We start from the raw sequence: 23,875 nt of genomic DNA, 5'->3' as shown, positions 1-23,875 counted from the left end.
CTTGATAAGGGTATACCTTCATTTTATATCTTTCCTCTATCATTCTAAAATATAATTTTCAAGCACAGTTTGAACATTTTATGTATCTAAAACAGAAAGAGCATGTCGACACATGATACCTCTCATTTCAAACAGTTCACAACTACACTTCACCTCAAACTCATCTTTATTATAGTAAACTGAAAATGCAACTAATTTGACAAAGTCATCAGTATTAATTTTGTCATCCACATGATACGTTGAAATTGCACCTTCGTTTTTGTAAAGATGAGCATTGCAACAAATCATTGCCATTATTTCTTTTTGCACTTCCTTAAACTTGGCAATTGTGTACACATGTTGAAATATCCTTTCAAATGATAAAGGAGATATGCATGGAATTGTGCAATTAAAAGAGTGGAAGTCTGTTGCATTCTCGTTCTCAACCTTTTTCCTCAATGTATTGTCAAATTGATCGACAAACTCTTTAAGTGTAGTGCTCGAATGAAACAAACCATCAAAAAAGGCATTCATGCTTTTCACTACGTTGTGTGGTGCTCATCCCTGTCCAGAATGCATCTTTTAAATACACTGGTACCCAATGCATCCTCTCACTGTATAGACTTTGCAGCCATGAATGATCATGCAAGTTATAGGTGTCAAGAAATAAGCCCCAATGCTTCTCGAACTCCTCTGCAGTTTGACAGGCATACACACAACGCTGAAGTGTACTTTTTAGCCCACTATTGTATTAAGCATTAGAAGCCAACTTCTCTGGCAATTTCCTCATAATGTGCCACAAGCAGTATTTATGACGTATTTGGGGAAAACAATTGCAATTGCATTTTCATTGCCTTGTCTTGATCCGTTATTATAGTTTTTGGAGCTTTTCCATTCATGCAAGACAACCATGTTTGGAATAACCAAACAAATGTATATGTGTCTTCAGATGATATCAATCCTGCCCCCAATAGTATCAATTGGCCATGATGATTCACACCCACGAATGATGCGAATGGCATACCATACCTATTAGTAAGGTATGTCGTATCAAACGTTACAACATCTCCAAAATAATCATATGCTGCCCTACTCCGTCCATCAGCCCAAAACACATTTCTTAACCTCAAATCATCATCTAAATCCATCAAGGCAAAAAATCTATCATTCATTACTTGCATTCTCATAAAATATGCACGAAGGGCCTCAGCACCTCATTTGCCAATGCGAAATTGTCTGGCCTTGTCAATATAATTACGACAATCATTCTCTAGAAATTGAAGATTCTCGAACCCACCTGCATTAACAACTAAAGTGTTGAAGCTTTTGTTCATGCGTACCCCAGCTCTATCGACTACGTCTAATTTCCTCTTGGTGAATGTGTCAATTTCCATATGGCATCTAAGGTATCTTGACATTTGGGGACTCAACCCATGATTGTGTGCATTCTTTACTGTAGTTCTACGCCACAAGCCATTTACTAGCATTGCATTGATTTTGGCCTTGCATTCTGTCTTGCTGGTTGGACGTGGCTTAGAAACATCACGTGTGCGGTTACGTGCCTTACCGCCACGAGCACATCCTAGAGTTAAGTATTTGAAAGTACCATCCACATCCTTTTTGACTCTTTGAATGCTAACTCCAAACTCCAGCTGCTTCCCATATTGCTTATAATAAGCTCGGAGATCCTGTTTAGTATGAAATATCAATCCACGAGTGGGTTCTTCAAGAGTAGAATTCTCGTTGAAGACATTTGTATTTTCAATTTCATTATCATCCTCCTCCTCAACCTCAATGTGAGCTTTAGGTGTAATTTCATATTGTCCATCTACTCCATCTTGTTCGTTATCCACATCTAAAATGGTTCCACAATCCTCATCTTGTCCATTCAAGTTCTAGAAAATCATATATGGGCAGAAAATCATGCATGGGCAGCTAAATTATTAATGCTTCATATCTAAAGAAATTATTAATAAAGGTATACTTGTTGATCGAATTCATCATCCCTTGAATCTGAATCTTGAATGAGTATTTTCAACCTCTATAGACGAACAAGGATTGAGTAGATTTGGATACTTAGTTGATGATGGAAATGGTTTGATTAACGACTGTTGCAATTTTGAATTATTCATGTGTAAATACTTGTGACACAAATAAACAAAAATTCTAAAAAAAAAAAAACTAAACAAATATATTACCTGACTTACCCGTGGGTGATAAGGGTTGGCATTTGGATAAGGAATCAAATCAGAATAAAGATTGAAATGAGAAAAGAATGCAGGTGGCATTGCCCTATTATAGGCCTAACGGAAAATGAAGCAATTAGCCAAATAAACCTAAATAAAATCAAATAAATAAGTTTGATTGTGAACCTGCTCGTTGCTTGAGTAATCTAGAGGAGTTGTGTTTGGTATATCCTGTCATTTCAAATATAAGCAATTTATGACCACAAATTAACATTTTTAAAGGAAATAAATTTATAATAATCAATAACATAATTCTCTTCAAGAAGAATATACTTGAGTTGAAGACTTGGGATTGAAAGGCCTAACGTGATCTTTTCCTTTTCCCATAGAATGGTGAGTTTTCACAAAACTCTCAGACAAAACTATCACACAAAACAAATAATAGTAAGTTGTGACAGCTCAAAGACATCGTTTATTTGTGCTCACAAAAATTGACATATTAATTAATTAACCTACATATGCAGACACTAAACTACATTGCAAAAAGATAAATAAATTATTTGAGCACTTACTAAAATTTAGAAATGAGCAAATCAAGATAGTCCAATCTCCTTGCATTTTAAGCACGCCACATTCATCTAGATGCATTAATTTTTTTTTTTGTGACTTTTTGTTCTATTGACTTTTGGTCTGATCTTAATCAAATTGCTAACTATAAAAAACAATAATATTTATCATCAACAAATCTTGTATCATATACAATGTGATTATAGTTGGGTTTAAATGAACATAGCAAAGGTTTCCAAAAAACCTAACTAAATTAAACTAATATATTTTTAACTTAACTAAAATGAAAGCACCTTCTTTACGAGACAGAATCGTTGCTTTCACGATGGTAGAAAATTCTTCATGGCATCTACTCATAGCATCAGCTTCCTCACATCATACTGAAAGAGAGAAAATCGAAAGAAGAGGAATAAAACGGACTGAAATACAGAGTTTTTTTTTTTTTTAAGATATTTTAATTTTTTATTTAAAAAATTAAAAAAAATAAAATATGAAAAAAAATAAAATGAGTACAATTGTAAGAAGAAAGAAGATAAAAGAAAGCTAAGAGTATTGATATTGACTTCATCAAAGTTATTTCTAAAATTTAATGAAAAGTACATGATTTCTATAAATCTAAAAATTCTCTAGTCATAACTCCACATTGAATTAGCCATTGAATTCATCAAAATAATAATATAATATTATTTTTTTAATAAAAATATTTTTATTTTTTTTCATATTTTACAATTACACTAATTATATGTTGATTAATAATTTAATTTGATTCTTACATTATTATCAAGACGGTTGGAGATTAAATGTGAATAAAAAAGACATTTAGAGATTAAAAGTGAATAAAAAATAGATTTGATGAATGAATAGTAGACCTTTAAATTTGAAGAAATCTATAAATTTACTGTAGCTTAAAGTTTTATATTTATCTATTTGACTAATCTAATACAATCTTATTTTAATAAAATTTATCAAATTTTACATTTGATTAGATTTTGACGAAATCAATATTAATGCTCTAAAAGGAGATGTCAAGTCACTGTGCGCCGCGGGGCTGGGCAAATGGGGCCGTTCCGTAGCAACTCTCTTGAAGCAATTTGCCGGCCCTCGAAAAAAATAAGAGACAGAAGCCGATGCAGCGAGAGTTCGTCGAGCTCGAGCCGTTTGCGTGTACACCAGCGGTGAATCAAACCCCCAAGTTCACTAGTTGCAGGCAGCAACAAGACTGTTACTGTTAGGTACGTACCCATTTCCAGAATTAAAATTAAAATTTTAAAAAGATAGGGGAAAAAAAAAAGAACTATGATCGTGAGCTTTGTGTCCGTATCGATCCCGAAACTCTTTGACGGTCATCAATTCACGAGGTATTTCTTTTACTTCCGCAAATCATACTTGCAATAATTTCTCATCGTCGATCATCAGAGCAAACGGATAGGAAATTTTGTTTAGATTCTACTTTCAATTAGGGTTTCATTTCTCCGTTTAACGAAGTCGTTTTAAGATTTGTGTTCACCTGTTAAATTACGTTAACGGTATCTTTGGAAATCCGAGAGGAGCTCTATTATAAACATTCACATTTTTATTGATCGGTATCAATAAGATAAACATTCACATTAATACAAGCTCGGGATGGGAAAACTATCGGCGTTTCATCGTAACATGATTTACCTTATTCTGACGTTCAAATGACTCTTTCTCAATAATTTCAAGTGACTGGTGATGCACTTAATGCAATAATCTGGACATTGGTTTAACATCAAGTTTCAAGTGACTGGTGCTCTTTTTTCAATTCATTTGTTATCCCTGTGTTCAATAATTTAGACATATTTGTTTCTAAGTTTCAAAGGATAACTTTTGCTTGCGTTCAATGAAGGACAAATCCTTTCTATAAACATTAGAAACTCGGTATTTTGAGTTGCTATGCATATTTTCTTATCATTGTCCCTTATGCTACCCATAACATCCAGGCGACAACGGCTACCCATTACTGTGTTCATTTATAGGACGCATGTTTGACAGTACTCTGGGGATGAAAGAAAGGAACACTAGTAACACCCTCAAGCGAATTTTAGTGAATTGTGCTGCCCAGGTTTGTTAATGAGCTTTAACTCTTTGATTTGGAAATATGAATCTTTATTTGAATGTTCATGTAGCAGAATAGCGAGAACATAAAAACGAGACATCATTAAATCCTTGTTAAGCTAACTTATAGAAAAGATCACAGCGTGCAATAGATCTAAATAATAGTTTCTGTGCTTATATTTCATTTTTGTATTATTATCAAAGGCTGATTTATTTAAGTGTTTGGAATCTGCTTGATGTATTAGTGGAACATATTTCTTATTGATAGGCAAAAGACTATGGACGCTGTGTTGCGGTCAAGGTTCCAAAAGTTGAGCATGATATGTGTTTGAAAGAATTTCTTGCACTAAATAGTTGCATGCAGAAAACGGTATTGTAATTTGTTAGTGAGGAAAAAAACACTTTCTAGTGTAACAGCATGAAAAAACCATGTTTGAAAGAAATCTGACTGTCTTTTTCCACCTCCTTGAATAGCTGCAAGGAAAGGTTTGACTGTGTGATCTGTTCTCTTCGTTTTTTATTAAAGACCGCCAGCACCATGTGTAAAGTATGGAACCAGGAAGCCTGCAGAAAAGAGGTGTTTCATTCATCTATTTCGAAAGAGATAGTATTGTTGTTTCTTCTAGGCTGTTATGCTCCATATATGTATTCTTCTGTTCACCTGATACGATCCTTACTATTTTTTTACAGTGTACTTAGAGTATATAATATCAGTTATTTAAGACTGTTCGCACAAATACTTGCCATTCTCTTCCGCCTTGTCAAGGTCAAAAGGTGACCAGGAGAGATGTCTGGGAAAGCATCAAGTTCACAGCCTAGTGTCCATTTGAGTGGATCTGGTGGTCTGTCACATGTTTATATTCAATATCCACCCTTACGATGCAACATTTCTGGATCAAGGGGTTTATTCTATGATGATGGAAATAAGTTACTACACTCCCCAACATCTGATCGGGTAACAAGAGAAATTGTTATTTTTTAATAAGTGGGTAATTGTAGTCCTGTACCTGCATCTGAATGATTTGAACTCTTTTTTTTTTTTTTGGTAAAAAATGAAATTAAAGATTTGAACTAAGTCGGGTCGTATTTGAACATTTTTGTTTTTTTTTGGTAATAGGTCTTCTCATGGAAAACTGTTCCCTTTTCTCCTCTTGCTGACCCTATTTCTGATTTGATAAGTGAGGGGCCCATCTTATCTATACGGTATTCTTTAGATGCGAAGTTTATAGCAGTCCAGCGGTCTAATCATGATATACAGTTTTGGCATAGAGAAACTGGGGAAACTTTTAGCCAGAGGTGCAGATCAGAGTCTGAGAGTATTCTGGGGTTTTTCTGGACAGACTGTCCATTATGTGATATTGTATTTGTAAAGACCAGGTAAGGGAAGCATCTGGATGCTTTATGTGAATATGACAAATAAATGCAGTACTTTGAAATTATTGACTTTTTTTTATTGGCACCGAGTGTCTGGGAACAGCGCCCCGACTAATCCCAGGGGTACTTTGAAATGATTAACTATCATTTATATCTGTATGAATTGATATTTGCTGGCTGCTCCTCCCCCCTGCACAGCTTCTATTCACATACTGCATTTTCCTTCCTATTATTTCTCTTTTACTGTTTTTTAGGGGTGGGGGGTTGTTTCAAGAAATTTTGGATTTTTTTGGTTTTATTTTCTCCTTCATGTCGCTAAGTAGAGTGATATTACAGTGGGCTGGACTTCTTTGCATACAATTCTGAGTCGAAGTTGCTTCATTTGGTGGAGACAAGGAAATTGAACGTTAGTTGGTATGTTTACACGCATGAAAGTCGTTTGGTTCTACTTGCATCTGGAATGCAGTGCAAGACCTTCAACGGATTTCAGGTATGTTCCACCATTGTTGTTATCAGCTTACGTTTCCTTTTTAGCCCTTGCCGAGGCATGGTTTGGATGGCTGACTTTATGTTTATGCATTTGGAAGCAGAAATTAAATTGACACTGAACTCTTCATAGTTTCATTTCCATTGAAAGTCGATTTTTCATTCCAAAATGTCTCATTTTTTTTTTATAGGTAAAAAGAAATTTATTAAACAACGTAATTAGGCATAACTCAAGTACACAAGAAGTATACAAGAGAAAACACCTAATTACAAGCTAAGAACTAGATAAAGCAACATAGAAATCATGAAAACAGGTCCCATCCAATACAATAGCCGATGCCCAAATCTTTTGACGCATGGGAATGCAGGGCCTACTTCGAAGCTTGCTTAAATTTAGTCGCATGCGAAAAACACGACGAAGGCAGGTTCGTTGCTGGCGTTAATGGAGTTTTGAGCATCGTAGTTTCTTGCGCTTTGTTTTCTTTTGTTTGGCGAAGTAGTTGGTTGTGATGGGGTCGTGTAGAACTGTTATTATTGATTTTAAGCCGTTTGAGTTTAAGAGGGAAAATGAAAGGTGGTGGAGAATCACAGAGAGTAGCCGTCAGATGGTGAAGTACATCTTCATTGATCAAGAAGCTTTGGTATGGTTGGGTGCAAAGGTGAAGGAATGTATAGCCTCTGGGGGATCCTCTGAGTTTCTTAGAACTCGTAGAAGGGGGAATCAAGTACTTGTGGTGCAAAGACATCTCAACTATCATGGCAGGTTCTTTTCTTTGTCAGAGTATGGCAATGAGAAGAAGAGGTCTGATAGTGGTGCCGGAAGGGAGGAAGGGGAGTGGTGGAGGAGTTTCGGGGATACCGTGAAGGAGATCCTTACTATATCCTTTGTTTCGGGAGAGAAAAACAGAGTGAGTTGGAAGAGTAGGTGTTTCCACCTTCGACGACGGCAAAGGGCTCTCGGTCGTACGAAGATGCATTGCAAGCCCGGAGGGGAGGGCAGAGAAGCCACGCTTGACTATTTCGGATGTCGCACAGAGGAGTGAGGGAGATGCCAGAGAGATGGTGGGTTCAAATGAGGGAATAATGTTGCAGGAGTTGGCTGATATGGAGGAAAAAGTGGGGGTATTGTTGGAAGATATAATACGGCTTAAACGGTGCATAAAGGGGAAAGGGATTGCGCAGATGGGCCAGGGCTGGGAGAGGGGGACTAAAGAGGGTTTTAGTGTCTTGGACCAAGGGGCAGTGGAGAAGGGCCTAGGCTGGGATTTGGGCCTCAACGCAGGAAGGGGGAGTTTGGAGTTGCGGCTCAGGCTGGGCTGTCCATGGGAGCTGGGTTGGGCCCGGTTTCAGGCCCACATAGGGTTTGGAAACAAAAGAATCGAGTGCAAGCCGATATTTCGGTTCCAAGTGTTCACCTTCCTCTTGCGACACCAGCACACGACTTGCCGGACCCCATACCGACACATAAAGTTTCGCCGGTCGCCGGTGCACATCATGGTGGGCTGGAACAATCAGCCAGCCACCTGTGCAGTTTAACCATTCAGTGGGGGAGGTTCCTTCGAGGGAGCTAGTACCATGGTTGGGTGGTATGATTGACGGTAGAGAGGGTGAGGGGGGCATCGGGAATTCAATAGTGGCTTTGTTTGGTGAGTCACAGTCACAATTAGTCGTTATTCAGAAGGAGGTTGAGGAGGGAGGTGGAGCTACAGGGGACATGGGGTCAAAAGGATACTTAGCGATTGGCGAGGGTGAGGGAGATGAAGATCTGAAGGAATTGGGTAGTCCAGTCCCTTTATGTGCTATCCCACCTAATCCGGTTCCTCAGTCTTCGGATTGGGTTCTGAAAAAGGTAGCAGAGTTAGAGCAATGGGTAGGGATTTCTTGTGAGGGCTACAAGGAGCAATTTAAAGCCCTCTTGGTAGCTATCAAAGCCGGAAGATCAACGGCTTTGAAGTCAGCAGTTAAAAAAGATCGAGAGCTGAAAAGATTGTTGTGCACTATCAATTATGATAATAAAGAGGGAAGTGTTGGGAGGGAAAGGGTGAAGGGGCAGGGGAGTTGCTTATCTTATGAAGCCTAAAATTTTATCGTGGAATGTTAGGGGGATCAATGATGTTAACAAGAGACATTGCATTCGATCCCTTCTCCGTAGTTGGAAAGTTGATATTGGGTGTCTTCAAGAGACCAAACTGCATCTTGTTGACAGAAACATTACTCGTAGTTTATGGGGCTGTTCGTTTGTGGGGTGGAGCTATTTAGCCTCTTTGGGGGCTTCAGGAGGAGTGTTGTTGATGTGGGATAGGAGAGTGGTGGAACTAGTAGAGGTTTGCATTGGGGACTATTATATTGATGGTTTTTTCAAGAATATTGTGGATGGGTGGGGATGGGCTCTCGTGGGAGTGTATGGGCCTAATGTTGATAGCGAGAGAAGATACTTGTGGGAGGAATTGGCAGGTTTGTATTCTTTATGGGAACTCCCTTGGGTTGTGTGTGAGGACTTCAATGTTCGTTTCCCTAGTGAGAGGGAGGGGGCTGCTTCATTGACAAGGATGATGGAAGACTTTTTGGAGTTGATATTTGATCTTAACTTGATTGATCTCCCTTTGTTTGGGGGGTGTTTTACATGGTCTAATAGTAGAGGGGGGGTCAAGGTTGGACAGGTTTCTAATCTCTACTTGTTGGGAGACTCAATATTCGGAGGTATGCCAGAGGAGACTGCCACGGGTATGCTCAGATCATTTTCTCATTTTATTAGATTGTGGGGGCATTCATAAGGGTAGAGGTTATTTCAAATTTGAGAATATGTGGCTACAAACGATTGGCTTTGAGGAGAGGGTGAGGAACTGGTGGGCTTCCTATTCATTTTAGGGCACATCTAGTTACATTGTGGCTAGGAAGCTTAAGGCCCTTAAGCTGGACTTAAAAAAGTGGAATATTGAGGTTTTCAGGCATACGGATGAGCAAAAGAGTCTTCTTTGGGAGGAGTTGCATTCTCTAGAAGCTGGGGGGGTTAATGAAGAGTCATTGTTAAGAAAGATTGAAGTGGTGGTGGAGATTGAAAAGGTTTTGTTATTGGAAGAAATTTCTTGGGAGACAAAAATCTAGGTTGACATGGTTGAAGGAGGATGATAAATGTACCAAGTTCTTTCACAAAATGACAAACTCACACAAGCGTAATAATGTAATTGAGACGATTCATTCCGGTGAGATGGCATATCAGTCCCCAGAGGAAGTCCAAGAACATATAGTGTGCTTCTATGAAGACACTAAACTGGATGGGTTGTCTTTTGACCAGCTTGATGTTAGTGTGGCAACTTGGTTGGAGAGACCTTTCGAGGAATCTGAAGTACATCAAGTGGTGTGTGGTATGTGTAAAGACAAAGCCCCGGCCCGGATGGATTATCTTTGACTTTTTTTCAAGAGTGTTGGGAAGTAGTAAAGGATGATGTGATCAGGTTTTTCATGAGTTTCATCTTTGCCACAAGTTCGAGAAGTCCCTTAATGCCACTTTTATTGCTCTCATCTCGAAGATCGCGAGGACCATGAAATTGAAAGATTTTCGACCTATAAGTTTGGTAGGCAGGATTTATAAAATCATTTTGAAGGTGCTAGCAAATCGCATGTGTTTGGTGATGGATAAAATAATATCCAAACCTCAAAACGCCTTTGTTTGGGGCCAACAAATTTTGGATTCAGTTTTGATAGCAAATGAGTGCTTGGACAGCCGGTTGAGGGATGGTATACCGGGATTTCTTTGCAAGCTGGACATGGAGAAGGCCTACGACCACGTGAGCTGGGATTTTTTGCTTTATATGCTAAGGAGATGTGGTTTCGGAGATAGGTGGTGTGATTGGATTAAACATTGTGTCTCGACCGCCCGGTTCTCCTTGTTAGTCAATGGCAATCCTTGTAGATTTTTTCAGAGTTCGAGGGGTTTGAGGCAAGGGAATCCGTTATCTCCTTTCCTATTTGTTTTAGTGATGGAGGCTTTGAGTCGCATGATGAAAGCTGCTGTAAGGGGTGGTTTCCTTGCTGGTTTTTCAGTAGGAAACAATAGTAATGGGTTATGCATTTCCCATTTATCGTATGCAGATGATATTTTAATTTTCTGTGATGCTGATAGCGGAAATATACAAGCTCTAAGGGCTGCACTCTTGTGTTTTGAAGCGGTTTCGGGCCTCAAGGTGAATTTGGGAAAGTCAGAATTGGTTCCGGTGGAGGAGGTGGGGCATATTAACTATCTAGCTGAGTTGTTGGGTTGTAAGGTGGCTGCACTTCCTATGAGTTACCTTGGACTTCCTTTGGGAGCCTTTTTTTTTTTTTGATAAGTTCCTTTGTGAGCCTCTTTTAAAGCAAAATCTATTTGGGATGGAGTAGTAGAGAAGGTAGAAAAAAAATTGTCAGGTTGGATGCGGCTGTACCTTTCTAAAGGTGGGAGATTAACTCTCATCAAAAGTACTCTCTCCTATCTTCCTACGTATTATCTCTCTTTATTTCTTTTACCGGCTTGGGGGTGCTTAACTTGATCACTTTCAATAAAGCCTTATTAGATAAGTGGTTGTGGAGATTCCAATTGGAAGAGGATTCGTTGCGAAGAATAGTAGTGGCTGGGAAGTATGGTTGTGATCGGGGGGATGTGTTCTAAGAAGGGTAGAGGGGCTTATGGAGTGAGTCTTTGGAAGTTTATTAGAAAGGGGTGGAAGGCGTTTGTAACACATACCAGTTTGGAGGTTGGTGAGGGCACAAGAATTAGTTTCTGGTTTGATGAATGGAGTAGTGAGAGAGCACTGTTTTCTGCATTTCCCAGAGTTTTCAGATTAGTCGGAAATCAACAGGCGGCTGTTTCAGAAGTGTTATGCGGAGCCAATGGCACAGTGTACTGGAATCTGACTTTTTCCAGGAATGTGCAGGATTGGGAAGTTGAGGAGATAGCAGGTTTTTTCAGTTTTCTTTACTCCAGGAAGCTAGGAGGAAGTGGGGGTGATAGAATGCTGTGGAAACATTCAGTGAACAAAAAATTTTCTGTCAAATCCTTCTATAAGGTGCTGCAAGATAACCAGCCCATAGTGTTCCCATGGAAGGGTATATGGAGAGTTCCAGTGCCACCTAAAGTTGCATTTTTTACTTGGACAACCGCTTTAGGTAAGATTTTGACGGTTGACAATTTAAGAAAAAGAGGGATGATTGTACTGGAGTGGTGCAATTTGTGTAAGAAAGATGGCGAATCAATAGATCATATTTTTCTGCACTGTGAGGTGGCGAGGGAGTTATGGGATTGACATTATCAGTAGGGCTGGGTTGACTTGGGTTATGCCCAAGAGTGTGGTGGATCTCCTAACATATTGGAATAGGCAACATCAAAGCTCTCAGCTGGCTGTGACGTGGAGGATGGTCCCTTTGTGCTTACTGTGGTGTATTTGGTTGGAAAGAAATGAGAGATTCTTCAACAAGAAGGAGAGAACAGTGGGGGAAATCTGGAACTTTTTTGTATCTTTTTTGGTTGAATGGTTTTCTGATATCGTAATAAAGGGAGGGAATGTTCATGAGTTTTTACTTTCTTTTTAGCTTGCTAGAGTGTAATTAGGTTTCTCTTTTGTATACTTCTTGTGTATATGGGTTTTGCCTAGTTGCATTAGATCAATAAAGTTTATTAATTATATAAAAAAAAAAAAAACAATAGCCGATACCCATACTAATAATGTATGGAAGAAAAATTCTTTAATCACTACCAACGGGGGTTCTCTATCTTTGAAACGATGACCATTCCTCTCATTCTAAATACACCACATAAGATCTAGGGGAACCGTCTTCCAAACGGCTGTGTTCCTCTCCAACAAGGCAGTAGATCCACCACCCTCCTAGGCATCACCCAGCCAATACCAATCCTATTAAAAATCTTGTCTGAAAGAACCTTTGCCACTTAGCAATGGAGAAGTAGATGATCTACTGATTCTCCATTCCTTTTACACATGAAGCACCAATCCATAATAATTAGACCAAAAGGTCGCATTCTTATGGTGCTCTAGACCTAGGATCTGCTGGGGAATCCTTGAACCATTCCTCTCCCTCAATGTGATGCATATGGCTGGTTTATGTTCGTTCCTTTCTCTCTCGGTGTGCAACATCCAAGTTATCAATCTCATACAGTATAATGATGTTAGTTTAGGGTTGGTGTCTCATCTTCTTTCACGATGAAGCCTCATGGATTATTATTATTATTATTATTTTGATTGGCACCGGGTGTCCAGGAACAGCGTCTCGACTAATCCCAGGGGTGCACAGGCCCTCGGCAAAGAGTTTCTTGCAAGTGCATCTTAGGTAATTCAAGAAGAAATTCTCCAGTCCAATGGCCCCTAGAGATTGCTTGCACCAAAGGGGATTTGAACCTTAGACCTGGGGGGAGCATACCCCCAAGCTCAAAGCCTTTACCAACTTGAGCCAACCCCTAGGGGTTTGGATTATTATTAGTATTATTTATTTCAAATAGCTGTCTTCTATTTGCAGATTTTACTTTTAGAAGCAAAATACTCTAATGATAGACCGTTTCCTGTTTTCTGTTCAGATGGTGCAGTTATGTGCACTCAAGTCCTTTCAACAATGAATACCTTTGTTTTATTTTCTTCTTTTTCCTGAAAAGCAGTGTAAATGGTTGTTTGGAACTGCGGGTCTAGAACATAATATTTTCATTATTCCATGATACATGAAATTTTCAATGAAGTTTCTTTGGTGTTCCTTATGTGCATATGTCATTTAACGTGGCTACTGATAAGAGCTGCTTGGCTGTCCTTTAGCATCTCCTATTGTCTGACACAGTTACAATTTCTTCTGCTTAGCTTTCATCCGTGGGGATTATTCGTTTACCAAGGTTTGAGATAGCAATGGCTAAACCTGAAGCTGACAGTAAGCCCGTCCTAGCTGCTGAAGATATCTTTATCGTCACTGTGTAGGTGCCTATTGTTTAGTTTCTCCTGCTAATATATTTAAATTGTTTTCAAAGTCATACATTTAATACCTGTCACTGTTCACAGTTATGGTAGAATATACTGCGTGCACGTTGATAGAGTTGCAATGCTCCTCCACTTGTATAGGTTTTACCGTGATGCTGTTGTACAGCAGGTAGCTTCTGCACAAAATTCTTTCTTTTCCAATGCTTTGATTTGCTCTAAAATATCTGCTGGTGGCAGACTGGAGGATTAGTTCAAATAATTTGCATGTCTTTAGTCCACAAAATCAGGTAATATTAAATATCTAGTTATGAAAACAAAACTTACGATGTTACTCTTTACTACAGTTTCCAAATGATAGAGATGAATATACGAGACTTACGAGTGTATCATGTAATAGGATATATAGCTGTTGGCATCTTGAGAATAACCTTAACCTGATCTCAGTAAGATGAGATTAAATTGACAACCGCTCCACTTTTAAGGAACTTATCATTTCTAAAATAAGAAATTGAAAATTATTTGTTTTATTTATTGTCTGTCTGTTAGATGCCTAGCTTGTTTAAAATAAAAAATAAAAAAGCTAGGGTGAAAGCCTTCCTCCTCCCAAGAGAGATTTCTTTAATGGGTGGGGAAAAAGGACTTAATATTGTTGCTCATAATCCTGTTGCTTTTCTCCAAAGTGAAGCAGAGAGCTGTTCTTTTTCTTCAATGACTGGTGCGATCTTGTCTGTCATATGCTGTTTTGATGTGCATGGTGTACATGTTGACTGCATACTCTAATTGCACTTAGTTTCTTCTTTTATATAATGCCTTTTCATTTGCAATTTTAGTTTCTTCTTGCCCTCCCTCTCTCTCTCTCTCTACCAAACTCCGGTGGTCTTCTCTTGTATACTACTAGCGTACTTTAGTTGCCCCCCCCCCCCCAAAATAAAAGGCCAGGAAGCTTAGCTTGAAGAGCACAAATTGTTATTTCTGGTTTTTCTGAATTGTTGTTGTGGCTTTTGATCTCATCGTTGTCAGATCAAACGCAGATGTGGGAGAATATTATTTGGTGCATGTATTATAACCTACACATTTATGTGTCTTCAGGACAACAAATGATTTTGTAATTTGACATTACTCGCAGTGTAGTGTTGACTCTACTTACAAATTGATGTTGATTATCTGCAGGGTTCTTTACCTATTTATTCAAGCAGGATTTCTGTGAGTGTGGTTGATAATGTACTGCTTGTTCACCAAGTTGATGCAAAGGTCGTTATACTGTATGACATATTTGCAGATTCTCAGGCACCCATATCTGCCCCACTTCCTCTATTATTGAGGGGTCTCTGCAGATATAATTCTTCTGCTTCTCGATCTGGTAGGGAAGATAGCGAATGTTCAGAAGCTAATATTGTAAGTGAAAATGAAGCCACCATCTATGGAGATGACTGGACTTTCCTTGTTCCCGACCTCGTATGTGATGCCGCAAACAAGATTCTGTGGAAGATTCATTTAGATTTGGAGGTAAGTTGTCTATTCTATTTTCTTTTTATCATTTGTTAATATTAAGATATTCTTCCTGTGATGAATATGTAATATTCTATTTCCTTGCAGGCAATTTCTGCCAGCAGCTCAGAAATGCCTTCAGTACTAGAATTCTTGCAGCGGCGGAAGTTGGAAGCCAATAAGGTAGTACTCTTTATGCAGTTTTGCTTTGCTCAGCATGATAGAGTCAAAACCTTTGTTTCACGTTCTCCTTTACGTGATTGTTTATGGGGCATATATACAGCACGTTGCAAAGATTTCTTCTACTTGCAAGCCAACACACTATTCACACCGTTGACATGGCAGATTTGATTTGCGACATTCAAAATTTTAATTTTCTCTTGCAAATCAAATTATGCCATATCATTGGTGTGGAAGGTGTGTCCTCCACTTTGGCTTGTAAATAGAATTTTTTTCATTGCAAATAATTCATTCCTTCTTCGGTAACTATAAACACATATTTCATTTTGGAACATCTCGAACCCTCAGCTACATTTTCAATTTCTCAATTTATTGCTCTTCTTATTAAACTATAAATGCATGGCTATCATTAGAAATAAAGCCAATAGCCCAACTAAAATGCAGTGGTCCTCATGTATGTAATAAAAGATTAAATATGCCCTTGTCTGAAATTGTACAATTATCCTAATGCCTTTCAATTTTTTCTGCCCATCTCTATTTAAGATTACTTGGTGAACTAGCCGTAATTCTACTCCATTTCTGCTGTTTCAGGCTAAGCAATTGTGTTTGGCAATGGCACGCACTGTTATTCTAGAACGCAGACCTGTGGCAATGGTTGCCAGGGCTATGGATGTTTTAGTTACCTCTTACTCCCACTCTATCAAAATGGGAAGCTATCTCAAGGGAATAAAATCTGAGAAGGCATTACCTTCTACTGTCACACATGTTAGTAGTCCTAGTTCTGCGGCTGACACAACTGCCAGTAGGATAGGTGTACTTGGGAAGTCTGCTAAACATGAATCTGCTGCTAGTGCAGACAGTGAGCATTTTAATAGAACTTCAACTTTTCCAACTTCAGACGCCGAGGAGAATGCCAGCTTTGAACCACCAAAGACCAATTCAAGTGATATGCAGTCTGTCGACAGTAGAGTGGACGTGGGTGCTAATGTTCAGACATCATCTTCCCAACATCATCTTCTTGGAGCAAGGAACACCCCACTGGATGCTAACATTTCCGAGCAGCAGGAGGAGCTTAATTCACCAGCAATTTCACCTGATGAGATGTATGATTTTGTGTTTGCTCCTGTTGAGGAGATGGTGGGAGACCCTTCGTACTTGGTTGCCATCATTGTCGAGTTCCTCCGCAGGTATGCTTTATTCTAAGACTTTGCTCTAAAAGCAGAGCCTTGATGGTTTTATTTTTGCAGTGTGAGCTCTTCTTCATTGCATCATTGTGGTCATATGGGTTTGAGGAACTCAACTTTTACCAGCAGTGAGTTAATCATTAATAAAGGGCTGATGCTGCTCTGTTGTAGTTTGTTGTGAGCCACTCACTGTGATATGACGGCCTCATCCATGCCCAGATTTTACAAACATGTGTAATAAGCTCAAGAAAAACTCCCATCAACAATTATTTAGTCTGCTAAAATCTACAAAATGAATGATAAGAAGCTAATTTTGCAAGCTAAACATTACAATGGTACACAAATTATGGCAGAAAGGCTTGTGATTCCTTTCTGGACCTGGCTGAAAATGTAATCAAGCTATCATAAGCTGCCTTGCTTCTACCTGATGGGCTAGGAAATTAGTCTAAGACCTGGATTTAGACTGATCTCTGTATTATTAGGCTACCTTGGCTGGGTGAGTGCCTGAAAGTGATAATCTAATTAAGGACTAAACGGTTGTGTGCACGCGCGCGCACATACACACACCCCTATTCTGTTACTCGTACCTATTTTCATTTCTCTTCTTGTCCAATGAATTATTATTGTATTTACTTTTGCAGTGCTAACTCAGAAAAGATTAAAGTGCATCCAAATCTTTATGTTTTGACCATACAACTGCTAGCACGCAATGAGAGATACACAGAACTTGGACTGTTTGTCATAAACAAGGTATCCACACACTTTCCATCTATAAGTGTGTGGGGCTGTGAAGTAATGGAAGGCGGTCTATGCTTTATTTGTATTGTGGTTTGAGGCTAACAGAGGAAGCTATTTTGTCACAGATTGTTGAACCTTCTAAAGAAGTTGCATTGCAACTCCTTGAGTCTGGTCATCAGAATATCCAAACCGGGAAGCTGGGTCTGGATATGCTAAGGCAGCTTTCTTTGCATCATGACTATGTGTTGTTTTTAGTGCAAGATGGTTATTATCTTGAAGCTTTACGCTATGCAAGGAAGTATAAGGTAATACCTACTTTGCTAATTTCATTTAAAAAAAGGAGAAGAAAGGGCACCGTTTAATGTTTCATTTAAGTTTTTTTCAATAGCTGTTTTTTTGTCTCCTGTTTTTTTTTTTCTTTTTTTTTTTTTTTTGTTGTTGAAAATCTGATTAAATGGATAGCCTGTGTTTGGGAGCTTTATAAAATCTGAAAAACAGGAGTGTGTCTTTATTGCCCAATTCCTTTCTTCAGCGGTTTATAGAAATTGCATTTTGCCGTGCTTTGCTAAATTTTTTGGGATCTGCTATTTGTTGAGAAGATGGCTTTGATTTTCTTTTTTGAAGTTTTAAGGCCAACGAGATGCCTCATCCAAAGGGGGGTAATTTTTTCACCTGTCCAATCCTTTTCCTGATGGAATTTCCGTGTGTATAAAGGGTCTTCATTGTATTTAGAATTCTGCCCTTTTGTTGTCTATTGTATTTTCAGGTCAATACCGTCCAGCCTTCATTGTTTCTTGAAGCGGCATATGCTTCCAATGACTCTCAACATCTAGCTGCAGTTCTGAGGTTCTTTTCAGATTTTATTCCCGGCTTCCAAAACACTTCAGATCACAATACCTATTATCGCATTCTCAATGAGATGAGCTCGTCCATTGCTGGTCATTGTTTCTGAAGTGCTTTATGTGCTGGGTAAGTGTTTAAGAACTCCTGACAGGAACATCTCTGATATGTGAACTTCACAACTGTAGAAAATATGAAAAGCTACAATTTGGTCAAGTAAGGTTTCTTTTTGAAAGACCCTCCCATGAAAGTCACCAGGCCTGAAAACATACAAGATGGTTCGCTTTCATGAGTGATTTAACACTTACTATTTTTCTGATGTTTGCTTAAATTCAGTTGAATGGTTCGTGACCGACTGTCTTTCCTCCTAATCATATGTTAAAGTGGCTTTCTGGCAATGGCTTGTGGAGTACATCAGATTCCAGCACTAGATGAAATAAATTCCTCGTCAAATTATTTGCCATAGACAAGGCACGACGTGTTTTGCATTAAATACCGGCAATTCCTGGAGACATTTTTTTGAATTTTTAAGGTGAATAATCACTTCTACTTAACCATCACCTCACACTCTCTCCGTTTTCCACCCCTCAAAAGTACAAATTAAGGTCCAAAGACAACTTGTAACTTCTTTACTGTGTTTTTCTACCCTTGCAAAGTTTGGTGTGGTTCCAGACGAAAGGATTTAAATTCTGAAGGTACTTTACAGATATACAAGTAATCACATTGTAAAGCCGCCATCATGGCAATGAATTCTAATATTACAGCAGTTTTTGGTTAAGGAATTGACGTTGGTGATCACCCTGAGCCGAGCTGTGAATGCTCGAGAGAGCAGTCTCTGATAATGAAGTTAGTTGAAGGGTAAATTGGCCTAGGACACAAAAGTACATCTTGGCTGTGAATGCTCGAGGGAGCAGTCTCTGATAATGATGAAGTTAGTTGAAGGGTAAATTGGCGTTGGACACAAAAGTACATCTTGGCTTAAGGTTTGACCATCTGAAATTCTGAATCATCAGGAAAAAGAGTCAAATGCGATGATTAATTATATGGTTTATCTCTGCCTGCAGAACTTCCATGCATTTTTAGGTCCCTCGATCCGTGGCGCTTTAGGGTGGTCTCGTCCAGCTTAAGCCCCCAAGAAACTGTCTGTAATAAAGTTTTAGCAATGCATGCGCGTGCACCAACACACAATGATAACAAAATGTGTTGCAAATTCAGCCCTCGTGAACCAGAGGTAACTCTGGCCCTTTTTAGTTCACGTATATACCACATGAGATCAGCTTCTCAAATGAAACACGAGACTCTCTTGGCCCCGGTTTAGTTGGCTTCAGTCACTAAGTTGTTAATCCACTTAAAATCAATTGATATTAAGAAAGACATACTCTTAAGTGTTCTATGACATTTAAAATTTTATCCTACATGCATGTTTTTAGATGGCCGTGACTTATGGCTTATTCCAATTTTCAAACCATCAGTTGTTAAATCATTTAAAACCAAGGAACTTTAGGGAACATGCCTAACAATCTTTTGCTGTATTCAATATCGTACCAAATAAGTTTTTTAGAACGATAAGAAGCCGTAATATTGTGGATACTTTTAACAACTTGCGTCCTGACGTGCTGGTATGGATCAATATCTAATTATCAACCTAATTTTCCTGACTTCACAAGACATCATAGCCAGAATTAGCTGAATTCCAGCTCATGTAGATACCAAGGGTTTTTTTTTTTTTTTTTTTTTTTCCCCTCTTTTGAAGCTATTATTACTAATTTCACCCTTCGCTTGAGACAGAAATCCTTTCCCAAAAAAAGTGCAATAATTTTTCTCAGGACCCATTCCGGATATTTGTTGCAGGGTTTTTGTGACAAAATGAACCAATGTTCATGTATTGGTTAGGATTTCCTATCAAAATGACTTGATATAGATCATCTCAGGAAACTCCAAGATGCCAATAATAGCTAATAATGATGGAATTGCCCAACTAAATGACATCAGTATCAAGAACCCATAGGCGGGTCGGGAAAGAAAACGGGACCCCATCGGCCTTCTTGGTCTGGAGATAATTGATAGGAGTAGTTCTTTAGGTAATGAACAGGCGGCATGACATGATGGCAGTTGAGGTAATGCAACTTTGATATTTGCCCACGTTTGTACCCACCCTTTTCTTTTTCTTTTCTTAAAGATAACAAGGATATCTAGGAAACTGTTCTCCAACATGAGACTACTACTACGAGAAACAAAATTATTATGTTGGGGTTTCTATAACTAGTTACGATACTGTACTTGATTAGGTTTTCTCATAACTCGTGTGTATATATATATATATATATATAATATAAATATAAATATAATTGGGTGTCTGTCGCCCGTTTCCATCAGTTAGGCAGTGCCCACAAATGGGGCCGGGTAGTACAGTGCTAAACATTGGAGGAAAAGTCAAGAAAGTATATGTGTGGAGGAAGCAGTACAAAAGATGATAAAAACACAAGACATGGGAGGAATACTTGTTTAGGACCACCTTTGAGTATGCCAGAGAGCATTGGCTATCAATGAAGGCAAGTACTATGGCCTACCAACTACCAAGTCATGAATACATCCAATCCAACTCTCTCTCTCTCTCTCTCTCCCCCATCTACATGTGCGGTTGCTCAAACAAAGTACCATCTCTTCTGCAAACATGGAAGAAATGACAAAGTTTCCAATGTTACATTGCCAAAGCAAAGAAGCTAGATCAGAGTAAAATTTCATTCCCCGGAAACAAAAGGCTTCTACATACTTACGGTAAAAAGGCTCAGCAGAAGAGATCAGAGAATAATTAAAAATATAAAAATAAAAGGGCGGTGATATCGGCAAGAATGATCTTTAGTCGTCCAAGAAAAGATTCTCATGTCGATGCATACTTCTTTGAAGAAAGAAATTTAACCACTGATCACTTCTGCATACGTACTCCTGATCTGGGTTTTATTTCAGGAACATGACTCCGGTCATAGTGCAACTAGTACTACTTCAACTAGAATTTGATCCAAATTATAATTATACAGTTACTTCAATTGCTTGATTTTTTTTTTTGTAAGACTAATTAATTAAATTGATAATGAAACGCATGCATGCAGGAGATTATTCAAAATGGTCTTTCATCATGTCAACGTCTTGATTAAAGATGTGGACCAAATACCAGTGATTGAAGTAAATGTGGGGAACATTGTTCATGTGAACGTCGCTAACATACAACTACCAAATTCAGATACTATATATATACGGCTGTGAAGCACTTTGATGTCCTTCTCCATCGAAGACCATATCAATGTGAATGAATCTAAAAGCTCTGAAGATCGAACTTAAAGCAACAATACTCTCAACAACATGGCACTCATAAGTGAATGTGATCGATAGAGGTAGGTTCGATTACTATTTGGTTTAATTATCTCAATTAAGGCTTCATGATTCAGTTTATTTATATATATATATATATATATATTCTAATATTTTATATTTATGGCTGATCATATAAATCGTTCTGAAGATTCTGATGACCAAATTATGGAAAACTATCTACCAAGTTGCAACATTATTTCAGAGACATCTACCGATCCACATTGACATCAGTCGGTGCCGTACGGATCGGCAAGTCAATTTGAGCTTTTTCTTCAGTACTTTCATCGCAAATCTCAAAAAATAAATTGATCCAAACTCCAAAGCATGTGAGGAAAATATACATATGCACAAAGACGCTTTAAATAATAATGAAATTATCAGAGATCAGCTGATCTAATTTGATATAATGCACGCAACAATATAATTTATTGGTCATCGATCCAAGCGTTTCAAATCCTAAAAACAACTAGTAAACTGAAAAACAATCCTAGCTAGCTAGCTTCGTCATCCAATCATTGCAAATACAAATAAAATCTAAGGAAAGCGATGGGATCATGACCATCTTTATCATGAAAATTTCGTGGAACTAAGACATGAGATCCCAGAATATTATATCAACATGCAGATCATATACTCATGCACAGTACTTTTGATATTCTATCTGCATAATTTGAAATGAATATATACTATATAGCAGTTACTCGAAAGACACATCATTTAATTATACAGTTGAGATATGATTTAATTTGTAAGATATTATAATAACTTTTAAATTTTCTTATAAATTAATTAAATATTTGTCGTATCAACAAATTATTGGAAGGCGTACCTACCTACAACATTGGTTTGTAAGTAGAATGGATAGTAAAATGTACTGATGTTATCATGTTAGGTACTAGCTAGAAGGCCAATGAAATGCCAGTACTTCCAGAGATATATGATGTGCGTGTAAGCTAGAAATTAGATGGATTCATTTTCTACCTAACACGAGCAATTTTCTTCACATGTTGAATTTTTATAGTATTTCTTGGTAAAATATTACCAATATTATTGATAAAAACTCGAGCTATTTAGGTGTGAGGTCTAGCTAGCTAGCGTGGATCGCCATAATTAATTGAAGTTAGATATATCACCAGGAAATAGATGCAAGTACGTACTATTGAGAAGTTCTTAAATAAATCTTCAAATAAGGTGGTAATTAATTATTATATGTGGAGGCATTCACAAAAATGCATGATGTGACGAGTTACTTCTGATTCAGGCCGAATTTCAATTCTCTGCTTAGGATGCTCAAGTCCACTGAATAAAGGGCGATTCGATCCATCACTAGTACTATATATATTTTTTTATCTGTAACATATAAAAAAAGGAAAGGGACGAAGGATATATATACACACACACATATATATATATATATATATATATATATATATAGAACATATATAATTAAATAAAAAAAGAAAAAGATCGATGTCCCCACTGCGTTAATGCAACATCTGAAAAGATGCTCTTTTGTGGTCCAAACCATCTAGTTTCAGACCACAATGATATCGTACCCATCAAGCTTTTAATTCAAGGAGTTCAAAGAGCCATCCTTACATATTATATATATTTGACAGTTCAGGTCATACATGCAGAGAAAAAAAGCTCATCATCCATCATGATCATTAAGTTAGCTAGCCCCATGCAGCATGTATTGTTATGTGTTTGATTGATGGTGCTTCTCAGCTTTTTATTCTTCAAACAAAATGGTGGGCACTCATGTTCTCATTACCACTTGCATTGGTTTGATTTCCTGCGTCCACATGATTTTGCATTGTTTCTGTTTGGTTCTCATGTTCTGCCAAAATATCTATCATCTATCTATCTATTTTGAAGCTTATAATTATGTGATGAAGTAGTACTACGTATATACTACTATTACTCACATGTGAAAGTGCCTAAAAAGAGAGAATTAATGTTTCAAAATCCGTATCCTTAATTTACTAGTTCTGCATGCGCGCATGCAGCAGCAGCTTCTTGCTTGCTAGCTAGTAATAAGGTCAAATCGCTTCTGGCCGTCCATGCAACTGCAGGATTCTAGATATAGACATACGATTAATTAATGGGTGTGGGACACATCATGTATGGATTCTAATTACTGGATCGATCGATATATCCCGATCATAGGCCGCCGCGTGCATGTGATGTATCATGTATAAAATATATATGTCGATCTTCATAATTAATGTATTAATGTACTTACAAGTTACAATTTAACGTATAAGTACTCTCATTTTATCATTTTTTTTTTAAATTCAAATTCTCAATTTTAAATTTTATAATTTTCGACATATCAATAACTACCGGCACGCAGTATTATTATGTAAGTAAAAGTAACATTTTGATATATATAATATATTCATTGATTATCTCCCATTTATGAACCTACTAAATTTGGTGGCCGTCTCTGGTACGT

The 23,875-nt window shown here is 37.9% G+C and overlaps 1 protein-coding gene across 5 annotated transcripts; it reads left to right on the top strand.

The window, feature by feature from the left end:
• Positions 1–3,821: 3,821 nt before the first annotated feature.
• Positions 3,822–18,538, top strand: LOC121265011. 5 transcript variants are annotated; one of them, XM_041168427.1, is made up of 16 exons: positions 3,822–3,964; positions 4,694–4,815; positions 5,077–5,178; positions 5,283–5,385; positions 5,499–5,763; positions 5,926–6,185; positions 6,519–6,672; positions 13,502–13,611; positions 13,697–13,784; positions 14,786–15,121; positions 15,212–15,286; positions 15,875–16,470; positions 17,109–17,217; positions 17,331–17,510; positions 17,972–18,174; positions 18,382–18,538. In XM_041168427.1, the coding sequence occupies exons 5-15, from the start codon at positions 5,596–5,598 to the stop codon at positions 18,155–18,157; spliced, it is 2,262 nt and encodes a 753-aa protein (XP_041024361.1). In that variant the 5' UTR covers positions 3,822–3,964; positions 4,694–4,815; positions 5,077–5,178; positions 5,283–5,385; positions 5,499–5,595; the 3' UTR covers positions 18,158–18,174; positions 18,382–18,538. The 5 variants fall into 5 exon arrangements, with proteins under 5 accessions (XP_041024361.1, XP_041024360.1, XP_041024362.1 ...); XM_041168426.1 differs by lacking the exon at positions 18,382–18,538 and having other exon boundaries at positions 4,730–4,815; positions 5,283–5,415; positions 17,972–18,359; XM_041168428.1 differs by lacking the exon at positions 18,382–18,538 and having other exon boundaries at positions 5,283–5,415.
• The last annotated feature ends 5,337 nt before the right edge of the window (positions 18,539–23,875 follow it).

The sequence above is a fragment of the Juglans microcarpa x Juglans regia genome, chromosome 5D, assembly GCF_004785595.1.
Source record: "Juglans microcarpa x Juglans regia isolate MS1-56 chromosome 5D, Jm3101_v1.0, whole genome shotgun sequence".
In the NCBI taxonomy this organism is placed as follows: Eukaryota; Viridiplantae; Streptophyta; class Magnoliopsida; order Fagales; family Juglandaceae; genus Juglans; species Juglans microcarpa x Juglans regia.
The sequence above is the reverse complement of the archived record's forward strand: the minus strand, read 5'-3'. Positions and strand labels throughout refer to the sequence as shown.